The following is a 14,756-nucleotide window of genomic DNA, read 5'->3' on the forward strand; positions in this document are numbered from 1 at the left end:
AATACAGAATGGTTTATATTTATTTTCTATAGTCTTTATTTTGAAGCCATTTTGTCTCCAGATTTGAAGAGGAAAGTACGGCAGCCTTATTGTATATACAAATTGAGATAGCTTTTCATCAGAAACTTTCTGAGCCTGGAGTTACAGCTCAATGCTGTAGTTCCAGACTTTGTCCTTGTATAGAGTATGCTGCATAGTGGCAGTAGTACCATATGCTACACATAATGTTTCATTCAATACATGCAGGAAGTGTTTCATGCAAAGAATGAGCTTGAGGAGGCCTGACCTAACTGAATTCCAATGGGGTATGATCATTGGGGCCAGATTAGTGAGGCTAAATATTCTGGATGCAGCAGACTTTGTACATGTATAGTCATGTTTCATGTATCAACAGTGGATCAACTGAAAGAACCATCAACCAGAGTTCACATGCAACCTAGCCATGTGGTGTTGGCTAAAGGGGCAAGAGGAGGACTAGTGAAACAGACTGAGCAATTGACCATGCATTATAACATGGAATGGGATGTTATTAGCATAAGTAGTGGAATATGATACAAGAATGCAAGCTTATACAGCATCAGCCAAAAACAAAAAAAAACAACAAAAAAAAAAAAAAAAACCTCTTCCCATTTCACCTATCCATTCACTCAAAATGTTTGTCCAGTACTTCCTTAAATTTATTTAAGCTATCAACTTCCACAATGACAGATGGAAGTTTGTTCTAGAAATCAACTACCTGCTGGCAAAAGGCAAATTTCCACACATCTATTCTGCAACTGTCTTTCCCCCAATTTGAATTTATGCCCCCTCAAGTATGCAGTCTGAGCAAGAGGAAGAATCCCATCAGCATTGAGCTTGTGCAAACCAAAGCCCTAGTCAGAGACTAGGGCTTTGAATCAGATCCCATCCACCCTAGGTGCCTTTTTTATGTTTAACTTCAACAATTTTTCCTTCACTTTGCTCTCAGTTATAAATAATCATTAAGTTCCCTGTTAGAGTTTGATAAACTTCTGGCCTCCACTTCCCTACAGAATTCCTCATGTGTGAATGTAGATGCAAAATACTCATTCAGTTTGTCAGCTACCTGAGCAGGATTGTCAACAGTCAAACCATCGATATCAAGTGGACCAATCTGATTCATTTGCTTCCTTCTAGAGTTTGCATCAGTAAAGAAGTCTTTGCTGTTTTTCTTTACATCCTTTGCCAGAGATTTCTCGTAATATGTGTTTACTTGCCTAACCTCATTTGTGACTTGATTACAGACTAGCTTATATCTACCATAGGCTTCTGTCTCGCCAGATAATTTATATGCATCCCATAAGTGCCGCAAGTCTCATTAGTTCATCTGGCATGCATTTAGGCCTAAACCTTGAACAGTATTTCAAAGTTTAAAATACTGTTCAAGGTTTCAAGGTTATAACAGCATAACATGGTATGAAAAGCCTAGTAGCTTCCACGATTGATTACTTGAATGCTTCCTATTTAGAATTTTCTGTTTGTAACATCATCAGTTGGTCCCACTGTATAGAATTTAAAAACTGTCTGAGAACACCATAGTCACCTTTACGAAAGCAAAAACTCTTCCCTTTATCCCTGATAGTAATTACATCTTTAAGTAAATCCTATATCAGTACACTGTGATCACTGCCACCTAGTGGTTCCTCTATCTGCAGATTCTTAATGAATGAATAATCACTGCTGATAATCAGATCAAAAGTATTACTCCCTCTGGTTGCCTCTCGAACATGCTGCTGTAGAAAGCAGTCACCCAATAAAGGCACAAAAATCTTGCTAGTGGGTGAGTGACTGACCAACCCACGAGTTACAGACAATATTTATCAATACCAAATTCAACATGGACCACATATAAGAATAACATGGTTGGGCTACTGCAGCCAGTTATGGCCTTCGATTCCAATGCGCCAAAATACAACAAACAACAATTAGTACCATATAAACAGCACTGTTTCGAAGCTGTTTGGTTTCTCACTGGTGGGTGGATTGGTACCCAAAGTGTAATAGCTGACAACCCTTTAAAAATGATGGCTTACAAGCTTTGGTTTGATTTTAAATTCTAGCAATGTACTATTGATGTCACAATTCATATCATAATTTGAATTTAATCATAGCTTGAGACTTACAGCTATAAAATTTTCATTAGTCTAAGATACACCTTTTGGCCTTTTACATATTGTATAAGTAAATTATAACTGGGTTGATCTCTTATACCTTGGATTCCCACCTATCCACTAACAAGAAGCCAAATAGCTTTGAAATGGCATCAATTTGGGTGATATTACTCACTATCACCCAAGACTTCTATAATGGAGGACAATTACTTATTCGAAATATAAGGGATAGGCAACTCACAAAGGATTTTGCAATATGAGTTGTTTTAAAATGATGCCTTACTCACAACTTTGGTTTCTTTTTAAATTCTAGCTGGGTACTATTGATGCAAATGCGCAATTCATGTCACAGTTTATTTCCAAAACTAAATGGGTAAAATGGCTTTCAGCTATACCTGTAATTTGTATTATGTTCAGTGAAGTCATTAAAAATATTTATTCTTACCAAGTGGTTAAAGGCATAGTAGATAGGAACTCTGAGTGACTTAAAATACCAGTGGATGAAGATTTCATGGAGCAGATAGGCACAGAAGGTGAGACGACTTAGTGGGATCCAAAAGGTCCAAGACAGAAAATCATTGATGATACCTGCAAGATGGAACCAATAATTTTTTGAGTGATTGCAGTGAATTCATGAGCAGAGTAATGCTTGTAAAATGTATGTGTGTATGAACAAAAGAATTGAATTAGTCCTTACCTCCTTGGCCAATACAACAGGCATACAGTATCCACCCTAATCCAATGCTCCATGCTGTAGGGGACAAGGCAGCATATGCAAATCCCAAAGAACCAGTTTCTAGTACAATTTTAAATCCAAAAGTCACAGTGAAATACATGAGAGAGGCTATTGCCCAGCACAGAGATTGCTGCCACTGCAAAAACAATCAACATTTTCAATGTTTATTAACAAACTTGGTGAAAGCAAATCTAAAAGCAATAAGCATGTAAGCTTATTCACCTTCATTAGATAGCATTGTAGGATGCCTACATTTACAAAGAAGCTTAGAATAATTCTATTCAACATCATTTACATAACCATGAAAAAAAAAAAAAAAAAAACTGTTGTATAATGCTGTTGTTGGGAAGAGAGAGAGAGAGATATGGAATCACACACCACATTTAAAGGGCGCTTCCTTAGCCAGGCTGGCAGGAGCAACAGTGCATAGCACACGTTTCTTGATTAGACCGGGGTTCGAGCCCATGACCATCAAATACGGAGGATGCGGAAAGGTCAGGGAATGACCACCGCATATCCCCGGAGCAATATGGCCTTAGTTGCTAATGCTCCTAAAAACCAAATAACAAATAAACAAACCACATTTAAGGCTAATTTAAAATAAGTTACGGAAAATGAAAATGTCAGGGCCCTTTACACTAACTTATTCTCCGTGAAGCACACTCCATTTCTGCAAATTTGCTATATGATACAAGTATTAAGAGACAACAGATAAGAAATAGCTATTTGCATAGACAAATACACAAAAGAACAGCCTGGCTATCCACAAACATCAGCTTGGGATATCATCCTGAGAAATAAAATTCCATAAAATTTCAAGCAGTAAGTTCCAAAAATGCTGACAATTAAAAAAAAAAAACGAATGGGATGTTCTTTGGAAAACCTTTTGTGTTATTCCTCAGAGGAGAACTGTCTGTATTGAACTGTTATGAAAGATGGACTTTAGCACACTTCTTTGCCAGAATCAAAGCAAGCATCTTGAATCCCAGTGAACATAGTCTTCAGGAAAAGTGACACGTGCAGTCTTCTGTTTTTTTTTCTGTGCTAGAAAAATATTTTTCTAGAATAGCACAGAAAAAAATTCTCTTGATCAATTTCACCGAACGTTGCACATTTTTAATGCTCAAACATATTGTTTAACTCCTACAGGCATTGCGAAATGACATAAAAAAGCAGTTTCTTGATGATAGAGTTATAGAACATGGCCATGCACTTTGCAATTAACCACAATTTTTTTGTAATGCCTTATAGCATCCTCCATAAAGCCCTGATTTAGCATCTTCAGATTTCCATCTTTTTATTCACAGAAACATTTTGTAGTAAAGCATTTCCTTAACAATTATGATATTACATCAGCAGTGCTACAATGGGGTTATCAAGTGTCATGACACATTCCTTCAAAACAGAATTAGAAATCTCATAAAACATTTGGATTAATATTTCTATGTTTATAGTAATTATATTGAGAGACAGATGTATCTCATTGTAATTACAAATACACTGTATACATACAGAGTTGCAAAAAGGACTTTTTATTAATTCATGCAGTAAAGTCACCTTTGGCTTGTATTACAACCTGAACCCTTAAGAACATAGTTTTGACCAACTTCTAAATGGTATCAGATGGAATTTCCATCAGTTTGCAAAGCAGCTGGGAGGCTGGTTTGCAAAGGCTGTTATGACTACAGTCTAATCCAGTCTTGGTTCTGAACAGCCAGTCCAACTTTTCAGTGTCATTGTCCACAAAGCAATCCTGTGTGACATTGAGCACTGTTGTGCTGGGGCCCTTTCCATAGTACTGTCATAACATAGTAAGCACATAATTGTCCAAAACATCCAAATAGGTCACAGACTTCATGGTATCAAATACCACCAACAGACCAAGTTTTAACCAGTCTCACACCATCAAACTACCTCCACTACACTACATTGTTAAGACACTGACAGGAAGTGCTCTCTACACAGTTACCACCCCCCAAACACATCAATTGTAAATAAACATTGTGTAGCAAGATTCATTATTCCATTGCATCTTCTGTACTTCTAGAACCCATGAATGCCAGGAACAACACCACTCCAAGTGCTATTTCATATTGGTGACCATGATACTGGGCTTATTGCAGCTGTCATACCATTGATCAAAGGTTATGTACCACTCTACAGATGGCAGTGTACTGAAATGTCCTGTGGCTTCCTGGACCTGCTCTCTGATGTGTTTTGCAGATGCATGATGCCCTCTCTATGAATCATTCAAATGCATTCATGAGTTTGTGAAGCTCTCCAGACCTTTTTTATTGATGTATTGCCTATGACTTTCCATTGCTGAATAGCAACTGCTACAGAAGATTTTGAGAAGTTCAGACAAGCCACAGTTGTGTGAACAGAAAGGTTACTGGTATGGTATTCAACCTCCATCCCATGTTGAAAGTCTAAGTTTCAAGCAGTGATCCATACTGGCTTTTAATGTGCTATTGTTGCACAGGCAGATCCACAGGATTTATATTGATATGCCATTGTATTGGAGGACAATATTCATGGAGGGGTGTATGAATATAATTTTGGTCATATAATATAATTTCTTTTCTATATCTAGTTAATTTTGGAAATAAAACTCTGGAGATGTTATTTTCTGATTTATCAATGAATCATCTGCAAATTCCAGTCTTGTTTATGCAAGGGGAGAAAACACTGGCTAAATCAGCAGTAATATGAATAAAGCCTATAAGAGTCTTCTCCAGATAATAAACACAGGTATTCTATACATGGTTTATAAGAACAGTTGTAGTTGCTTGTGAAGATTATAGCTAACAAGATATGATAAATGGGGACAGATTTCTTAAGTCTCTCCAACTAATTAATTAATTTATAATAACTTGTCTTCCCTTCCATCATACACAGTGCAACATGAACAGTGTTAAATATAAAGAAAGCATCTTAACAGGTTAAAAATAACCATTGTATTGGTTATTTTTAACCTGTTAAAAAATAAGTTAAAAACCTTCCATAAAAATAAGTTAAATTCAATTTCTATTGAAAGTTCAATGAGTTTTCTTACTGGCTGAAGGAATTTCTTTCTGTTTCCTGTCCTGTGTAATGCATATCCAAATAAGATGCCAACCAAGTATGGAGCTACACGACAATAGGGCTTTAGGTACACCATGTCAAAGTACTCGTTCTGCCTTAAGGAAAAAAAAACCCAAAAAAACTAGTTAATTTTTTGAACTAGTTTGAATTGCATGACTGTGTTTTTATATTGTTGATTCTGTAAATATTGTTTATTTTCTTTATGAATACTATATGCATTTTAGAAAATAAATAAAATTTCTTTCCTTAAGAGAAATTTCTGCTTAATCATTTTATGCATAAATTATTATAATTAGGAGATTCTGATAAGGTTATAGTGAAAAAAACTGTGCCTTCTGAATTCTCTCTCTCTCTCTCGCTTAAAGCAACCCCTCCATTCTAGTCAAGTTGTGCAGCTATAGTGATTGAGGTTAAGTAATTAATTTTGTATAATGAAGTTTTGTTGAAACACTGCTGAAATAAAGAGGAATAAATCATCTTACCTTTCATAGAACTCTGCCATGTTTGCTGTGTGACGAATGTTGCTTGCAAGGGGCTGCAGATCATAGAGTATGCACATCATAGACGTGATAGTCCAACTGGCTACTATTGAAAACACGACAACAGCCACACCAATGGTAGGCCACCTGTAATAAAAGTCACATCTATACTTTGGTAAACTCTAATTAAAATGCTTCTTCTTTAAATTAAAAGAAATCATGAGAATTACCATTTTCACTTTTCTAATATTTTGGTAAAGCTGTATATTTTCTACCATCAACTTTTCAAGTTATTTGCTTGTTCTTAGGTGCATTAGCTATCTGTGGTGTGTTACACCACATATAAACTAAATTAATAAATTACTTCCATATTATACACCAGTAGTGTTTTAATCAGATGGTATCAATTGGCATAGAAACAGTCAAGGGTGGATTGGCCTGTGCAGCCAGGTGGTTGGCATGTAAACATGGGTTTAGTCTTATATAGCATGGCCCCTGAAAGTTAGTTCAACAACACCCTTGTATGCTGTAATGTTGGTGCCTCCATAGCCAGGTGTGCAGGAGCAACAGTGCATAGCACACGCTTCTTGATTAGACCGGGGTTCAAGCCTGTAACCACCAAATATGGAGGATGCGGAAAGATCAGGAAATGACCACCGCATATCCCAGGAGCAATATGGCCTTAGTTGCTAATGCTCCTAAAAACCAAATAACAACAACAACAGCTGTAATGTTACTCTGTAAAATGGCCAGAAATTAGCATTAGTAGAGGCATATAATGTAAGAAAGCAAGCTTATGCAGCATTAGCCAAAAAAAAAAAAAAATACTCCCATTTCCCCCCTCCGTTTGTTCCAAATACATGTCCAGCTCAGCCTTAAATTTATTTAGATTATCAACTTCCACAACAAAGGATAGAAGTCTCTTCCACCAACCAACTACCCACTGGCTAAAGGCAAACTTCCACACATCTCTCCTACATCTGTCTTTTCTCAATTTGAATTTATGCCCTCTCAGGTGATTATTCTGAGCAAGAGGAAGAATCCCATCAGTATTGAGCATGCTCAAACCATTCAAGGCTTTATACACCTCAGTCAGATCACCTTGCAGGTGCCTTGTCTCCAGACACTGTAATTTGCAAAACATTAATCCTTTCTTTGTAAGAGCAACCCTTTGTTCCATTCACTAATCTTGATGCCCTTCTCTGTACTCGTTCCAACAGCTCTACATTCTTCTTAAAATGAGGCCTCCAGACCTGTACATAGTACTCAAGGTATGGCCTAACCATTGCCTTATACAAGGGGATAATCACCTCCTTATCCCTGCTAGAAACATTCCTGTATATCATTGACAAGACACCATGAGCTACTCTTGCAGACCATCTGATCTGCACTGTTAAGAAAACTTGATGTCTGCCTACACAATTACCCTGAGGTCATTTTGATCCTTTACCACTGTCAGTGTAGTACCACAGAGTTGATATGTTACTCTGGGGTTACTACTTCCCACATGTAGTACTTTACATTTGTCAATGTTATACTTGATTTGCCACCTCTCAGCCCATCTGCTCAACTTTTCTAAATTCTGTTGCAGCAGCGTATTGTCATTAATAGTAGTAGTAGTAGTAGTAGTAGTAGTGGCATGTGATGCAAGAAAGCAAGTGTATGAGATTATGCAGCATCAGCCAAAAAAAAAAAAAAATCACACCATTCTCTCCAAATGCCTGTCCAGTTCCTCCTTACATTTATTCAACCTATCAACTTCCACAACGACAGATGGAAGTTTGTTCCAGCAATTAACCACCCACTGGCCAAAGGCAAATTTCCACACATCTATTCTATGTCTGTCCTTTCTTAATTTGAATTTATACCCCCTTAGGTTCGTAATCTGAACAAGTGGAAGAATCCCATCAGAATTCAGCGTGCTCAACCCATTCAAGGCCTTATACACCTCAATCAGATCGCTGCGCAGGTGCCTAGTCTCCAGCCACTGCAATTTGCAGAACTTAAGCCTCTCTTGGTAAGAGGATCCCTTCATTCCCCTCACCAATCTTGTTGCCCTTCTTTGTACACGCTCAAGCAAATCTACATCCTTCCTAAAATGAAGCCTCCAGACCTGTACGCAGTACTCAAGGCTTGGCCTGACCATTGCCTTATACAGAGGGACAATCACCTCCTTTTCTCTGCTAGCAAAATTCCTATATATCATTGACAAAACCCCATGACCTGCCCTGGCAGCCTGTCTGCATTGCTCAGAAAACTTCATATCTGACTGCACAATTACTCCCAGATCTTTTTCATTTTCTACCACATTAAGTGTAGTACCACGCAGTTGGTACGTTTCTCTGGGGTTACTTCTACCCATATGCAGGACTTTGCATTTGTCAAGGTTAAACTTCAGTTGCCACTTCTTAGCCCATCTGCCCAAAATTTCTAGATCCTGTTGCAGTAGCACACTGCCATTACTGTCCTTAACAATCCTGACAACCTTCATATCATCTGTAAACTTGGACATTAAGCTTGATATACCATCATCAATATCATTTATAAATACAGAAAGCAACAATGGATCCAACACTGAACCCTGAGGGACTCCACTAATAACATTAGTCTACGATGAGCAATGTCCATTGATTACCACTCTCTCTCTTCTCCCACTCAACCATCCCTTTATCCATAGCAGGAATTTGCCTCCAATCCACACTTCTCCAATTTGTTCAGCAGTTTTACATGTGCAACAGTATCAAAAGCCTTTCTAAGATCCAAATACACTAGACTCCCGCTAGTCCGAACTAATTGGGACCGAGCCCTGTTCGGATTAGCAGAATTTCGGATTAGCCGAATAACTGCAATAATCCAGAAGCAAGCAGTAAAACAGGTCTGGTTTATTAAGGAATGAATGTATAGTAAGCCTACTAGCGTTTGTTCGCGAGCGTAACACACCGGAAGCAAACCCCCCTCCACGCTATGACTAATTGCACGCGACATTGTGCATTAAATGTGAATGTTTATATCTTCGCTCTACATTACATTTTATAGTTTAGTTTAGTTCAGTCTGTGCCACAATGGCCACGAAACGGAAACACACAACGTGTACGTTGAAAGATAAGCTGGAAGTTTTGAAAAGGCTGGACAAGGGGGAAAGTGCAACGAAATTAGCAATAGAGTTTGGAGTGGGCAAGGCCACAGTAACTGACTGGAAAAAAAACCGTGCAAAGATCGAGCAGTTTTGTACCTCTACTTCAGAAAAATCAGTTGAAAATCGACAAACAGTAAGGCCCTCAACGTTTGACAAGCTTGATGAAGCCTTATTCACGTGGTTCACTCAGGAAAGAGGAAGGGGAACACCCCTAAGTGAACCTCTTGTTAGAGAAAAGGCCATTCATCTCAACAAACTAATGAAAGGTGACGAATCATTTAGTGCGAGTACCGGTTGGTTTGATCGCTGGAAGAAGCGCCATGGGATTCGCCAGCTAACGATCACCGGGGAGCAATTATCAGCTGATCATGCTGCAGCAGAGAAATATTTGGGTGAGTTTGCTGATTTGGTATCACATTATTCACCTCAGCAGATATATAACGCTGATGAGACCAGTTTAAATTTTAAGGCTTTGCCCACAAAAAGTCTAGCATCTCAACAAGAAATGCGTGCCCCAGGTTTTAAAACGAATAAGGAGCGAGTGACGTTGATAGCTTGTAGTAATGCTTCAGGAAATCACAAGCTACCTTTGATGATGATCAGTAAATCAGCGAAGCCGAGAGCTTTTAAAAATATGAACATTAACAGTCTTCCAGTTCATTATAAAAGTCAAAAAAAATCTTGGATGAACAGACAGCTTTTCATTGAGTGGTTTCATAATCAATTTGTCCCAGCAGTGAAACGTTTCAGCAATGAAAATGATTTGCCACCTCGTGCCATTCTCCTCATAGACAATGCGCCGTCCCACCCAGACGTCTCCGAGTTGACATCAGGGGATATAAAGGCAGCTTTTTTACTGCCTAATGTAACACCGTTATTACAGCCCATGGACCAGGGGGTGTTACAGTCTATCAAGCTTGCATACAGAAAGAAATATCTTAGGTCCTTGATAGAAGATAACACCAATTCGCTTTCTTTACATGAGAAAATGAAACAAGTGAACTTAAAAGATGTTGTATATTGGGTTGCTGAGTCGTGGGAGGGTGTAACCGAGCAGTCCATACAAAGATCATGGAAGAAATTATGGCCCTCTCTCAGCTTTGTCGATAGCTCTGACGAAAACAATGACATAGAACAATTAATTCAGCTCGTACAGGAAATTCCTGGGTGCGAGGAAGCAATAGAATCTGACGTTAACGAGTGGATTGCAGCGGATGGAATAGGTCATGAAAACCTGTCAGATGAGGACATCGTGGCAGCTGTCACCCAAGAAGACTCCAAGCAGAATGATGACGGGAGTGATGACGAGCCCGGTGTTTCTGCAGAACAACTTGTGTCGCACACAGACGCGACAGCGGCCCTTGACCTCACTTTACGCTACTTAGAACAACATCCCAGCGTAGCGCTGACTACATGTTTATGAAGCAGTGGCGAAACATAGCATCATCTAGCCGATTTTCATCGTTACGTCAAAAGAAACTAACAGAGTTTGTTACTTCTGAAAAATGACTTTTGCTCCTGTTTTGGTGTGTAAGTATAGATCTGTAATTTTAATAGGCCATGTCAAACACTGATTTATAAATTTTGTATTAGTACAGTACTACAATAAAATACAATTGTTTTGTGGAATTCTAAATGTTTTTGTACCATTAATGCCATTTAAATTTAACGGGAAAATACAAAAAACGTATATTTTGCAAACTAAAAAATTTCCTCTCCGCCGACCGAAACGTGTTCGGATTAGGCGGATGTTCGGATTAGCGGGTTCGGATTAGCGGGAGTCCACTGTATATGATATCAAAGTTATTCCTTGCATCCAGTTCCTTTGTGACCACATCATAGTACCCAATCAAATTGGTCAGGCAAGACTTTCCATTAACAAAACCATGCTGTGTCCAAGCTATAACTGAAGTGTTGTCTAGATAATGCTGCAGTGCCTCCATTAATTTTCCTGGAACAGAAGTTAAACTAACAGGTCTATAATTACTTTTGTCCCCCTTTGACCTTCCTTTGTGAATTGGGATCACATTTGCACATCTCCAGTCTACGGGTATCTCCCCTGAGTCCAAAGAAGCAAATCCTTAGTCATAATTATGGCTAAGGGTTTGCTTACTTCCTTTGCTGCCTCCTTTAATATAATTTGATAGATTCCATCCACACCGGGTGCCTTTTTTATGTTTATCTTCAACAATTTCTCCTCCACTTTCCTCTCAGTTATTACAAAATCACATAGCTCACTGCCAGAGTTTAACTCACCTCTGGCATTCCCCCTCCCTGAATAACTCTTCATGTGTGAATGTAGATGCAAAATACTCATTCAGTTTGTTAGCCACCTGAGCAGGATCATCAACAGTTGAACCATCAATATCCAGTGGGCCAATCTGATTCATCCCTTTCCTTCTAGAATTTACATAGGTAAAGAACTCTTTGCTGTTTTTCTTTGCATCCTTTGAAAAAGATTTCTCATAATCTGCCTTTGCCTGCCTAATCTCCTTTGTGACTTGATTACAGACCAGCTTATATCTATCATAGGTTTCCATGTCACCCATTAATTTATATGTATCCCATGCATTTTTCTTCTCTGCCATATGTCTCATTAGTTCATCTGACATCCATTTAGGCCGAAATCTTGAACAATATTTCTTAGTTGGTATGTAAAGCCTAGTAGCTTCCAAGATAAATTTTTTGAATGCTTCCCATTTTGAATTTGCTGTTGGTAACATTATCAGTTGGTCCCACCATATAGAATTTAAATACTGTCTCAGACCACTGTTGTTGCCTTTACAAAAGCAAAAACCCTTCCCTTTACCCCTGATGGTAGTTACCTTTTTTTTTTTTTTTTTTTTTTTATGTGAACCCCAAACACGAGAGGTATTAGAACCTATAGTACTTAGTACCATGCTTGGGTTGGAGGTTGAGAAGATGAAAGACGATATTTGTTGACATTGGGCTTGAACTTCTGTAGATTGTAATTTTCAGGAAATACGTATGAAAGAAGGTTGTTCCAGAAAACGGCAGTTGAATGAATAAATGAGGAAGATGAAAAGTTGGTTCTGTGGGCTTGAAGTTGGACAGTAAATGGATGTTGGCTGGTGGCGGCACATGTTTGGACTGTTTTGAAAGAGAGAGCGGGAATTATAGAAGCCAATTCAGAAGAACAGTGCCCATGGAAGTATCTGTAGAAGAGGCATGCAGCAGAAACAATACGTCTATGAGAAAGCGAGTGGAGAGACTCTGTTAGAGATGAATCATTAATTAACCTAACTGCCCTCTTCTGAATGGAATCAAGAAGCCTAAGAGAGGTTTTGGGGGTACCACCCCAGATGTGGGAACAATATTTCATGGCAGGGCGGATTTGCGATTTATACAGAGTGAGCAGCTGTTTGGAAGAAAAGTAAAGGCAAGAGCGAAAGAGAAAACCAAGTTTTTTAGATGCAGAGGAAGCAATATTTGTAATTTGCTGGTGCCAAGAGAGATTTGAAGTCAGGGTAATCCCCAAAAGAGATATATCATTTTGCCTAGAAATCGGAGTGTCACTAAAGATAAGCATAGGAGCAGAAGAATCCTTTTTGTGAGATATAACACAAGACTGAGTTTTAGAAGGGTTGAAATCAACTAAGTTGTCTTTGCCCCACTGGAGAATTACCTAAAGATTGGTATTTAAGGAATTGGCAGCAGATTTTCGAGAAGTTGAAGCTGATTGAGCAGAACAAGGTTTCTCAAAATGGAAAGTAAAATGCAGTGTGCTATCATCGGCAAAACTATGGATAGGATTTCCAATCAATGGAAGAAGGTCATTGATATACAAGAGGAAAAGAGTGGGGGAAAGAACTGAGCCTTGGGGGACACCGGCATTAGTGGAGAAGTTAGAAGACAGAGAGCCATCTACCATCACCTCTTTGAGTAAATCCCACTTCGGCACACTGTGATCACTGCCACCTCCCCTTGATGTGGGCAGCTGTACGTGGTGAGGGGACCTCCCAGTGATGCTGCTGGCCTTCCAGATTAGGATCACTGGGATCTAACGTCCATACCTTGGTTCCAGGGTTACATTGTTGGAATCCAGCATGTGCAGCCGTGCGCTGCGACCCATGGAAACTCGGAAAAGGGGGATTCTGGTGGGTGAGGGGCCCAGCCCTAATATACCACTTTGACCCCTGCTTTGACAAGACGGGTGGTCCTGGACCAGCCCAACTGGGATCAATCAGCGGGTGGTTTTTTACTGCTAGGGTCAACTGCATTCCAATAAGTCTCCCTCCCTTTGGTCCTGGGACGGGATCAAGACTTATTGGTAACGTGGGTATGGTGTTCCTAAGCGAACTTGGCATCCCATTCGTGTACGCAGTACCTGCTAGTTCAAGAGTGGGCATCCCCTCGTTGGGCTCTGTGATGGGTGAGGTACTTAGGGCATCAGAAACTTTCTCTTTACTCCTATGAGTAATTTAAATCTTTCAAACTCCTCTGGGGCCTCTACGAGGTCCCTACCTGAAAGTGATGAAGATAATGTAACATCAAAAAAGAAACACTGAACAGAAGCTGCACCACCTCCTGTACCTTGATTCCTTATCATACATTCTACTGGTGAAAAGGAAATAGGTAAAATGTCACCCTTCTTCATTCAGAAGGGTCTTGAAGGGCTGGCAGGGTCCCCGAAGCCGGTAAAACGACTTAGCTCGGGTGACCTTTTAGTAGAAACTTCCTCAGTGCGACATTCAGAATTGCTCCTAAGCGAACTTGGCGTCCCATTCGTGTATGCAGTACCTGCTAGTTCACGAGTGGGCGTCCCCTCGTTGGGCTCCGTGGTGGGTGAGGTACTTAGGGCATCAGAAACTTTCTCTTTACTCCTATGAGTAATTTAAATCTTTCAAACCCCTTTGGGGCCTCTACGAGGTCCCTACCTGAAACTGATGAAGATAATGTAACATTAAAAAAGAAAAACCGAACAGAAGCTTCATCACCTCCTGTACCTCAATTCCTTATCATACATTCTACCGGTGAAAAGGAAATAGTAAAATGTTGCCCTTCTTTATTAAGAAGGGTCTTAAAAGGCTGGCAGGGTCCCCGAAGTCGGTAAAACGACTTAGATCGGGTGACCTTTTAGTAGAAACTTCCTCAGTGCGACATTCAGAATTGCTTCTCCAAGCAACATCTCTTGGGGGCATTCCAATTAAGATATCACCACACAAGACATT

At 39.4% G+C, this 14,756-nt stretch overlaps 1 protein-coding gene across 1 annotated transcript in view; it reads right to left on the reverse strand.

Moving 5' to 3' along the window:
* LOC150087630 (nose resistant to fluoxetine protein 6-like) overlaps positions 1–14,551 on the reverse strand; it is a 29,611-nt gene extending 15,060 nt beyond the window's left edge. The window contains exons 1-5 of the mRNA XM_090369835.1: positions 14,532–14,551; positions 6,432–6,575; positions 5,921–6,044; positions 2,827–3,001; positions 2,575–2,717 (exon numbers count right to left, since the gene is read on the reverse strand). Coding sequence (XP_090225961.1) covers positions 2,575–2,717; positions 2,827–3,001; positions 5,921–6,044; positions 6,432–6,575; positions 14,532–14,551 — 606 coding nt within the window. The remainder of the gene's footprint in view (positions 1–2,574; positions 2,718–2,826; positions 3,002–5,920; positions 6,045–6,431; positions 6,576–14,531) is intronic.
* Positions 14,552–14,756: the final 205 nt, after the last annotated feature.

Source organism: Mastigoproctus giganteus, chromosome 3 (genome assembly GCF_048544385.1).
Source record: "Mastigoproctus giganteus isolate SK-2022 chromosome 3, ASM4854438v1, whole genome shotgun sequence".
Lineage (NCBI taxonomy): Eukaryota > Metazoa > Arthropoda > Arachnida > Uropygi > Thelyphonidae > Mastigoproctus > Mastigoproctus giganteus.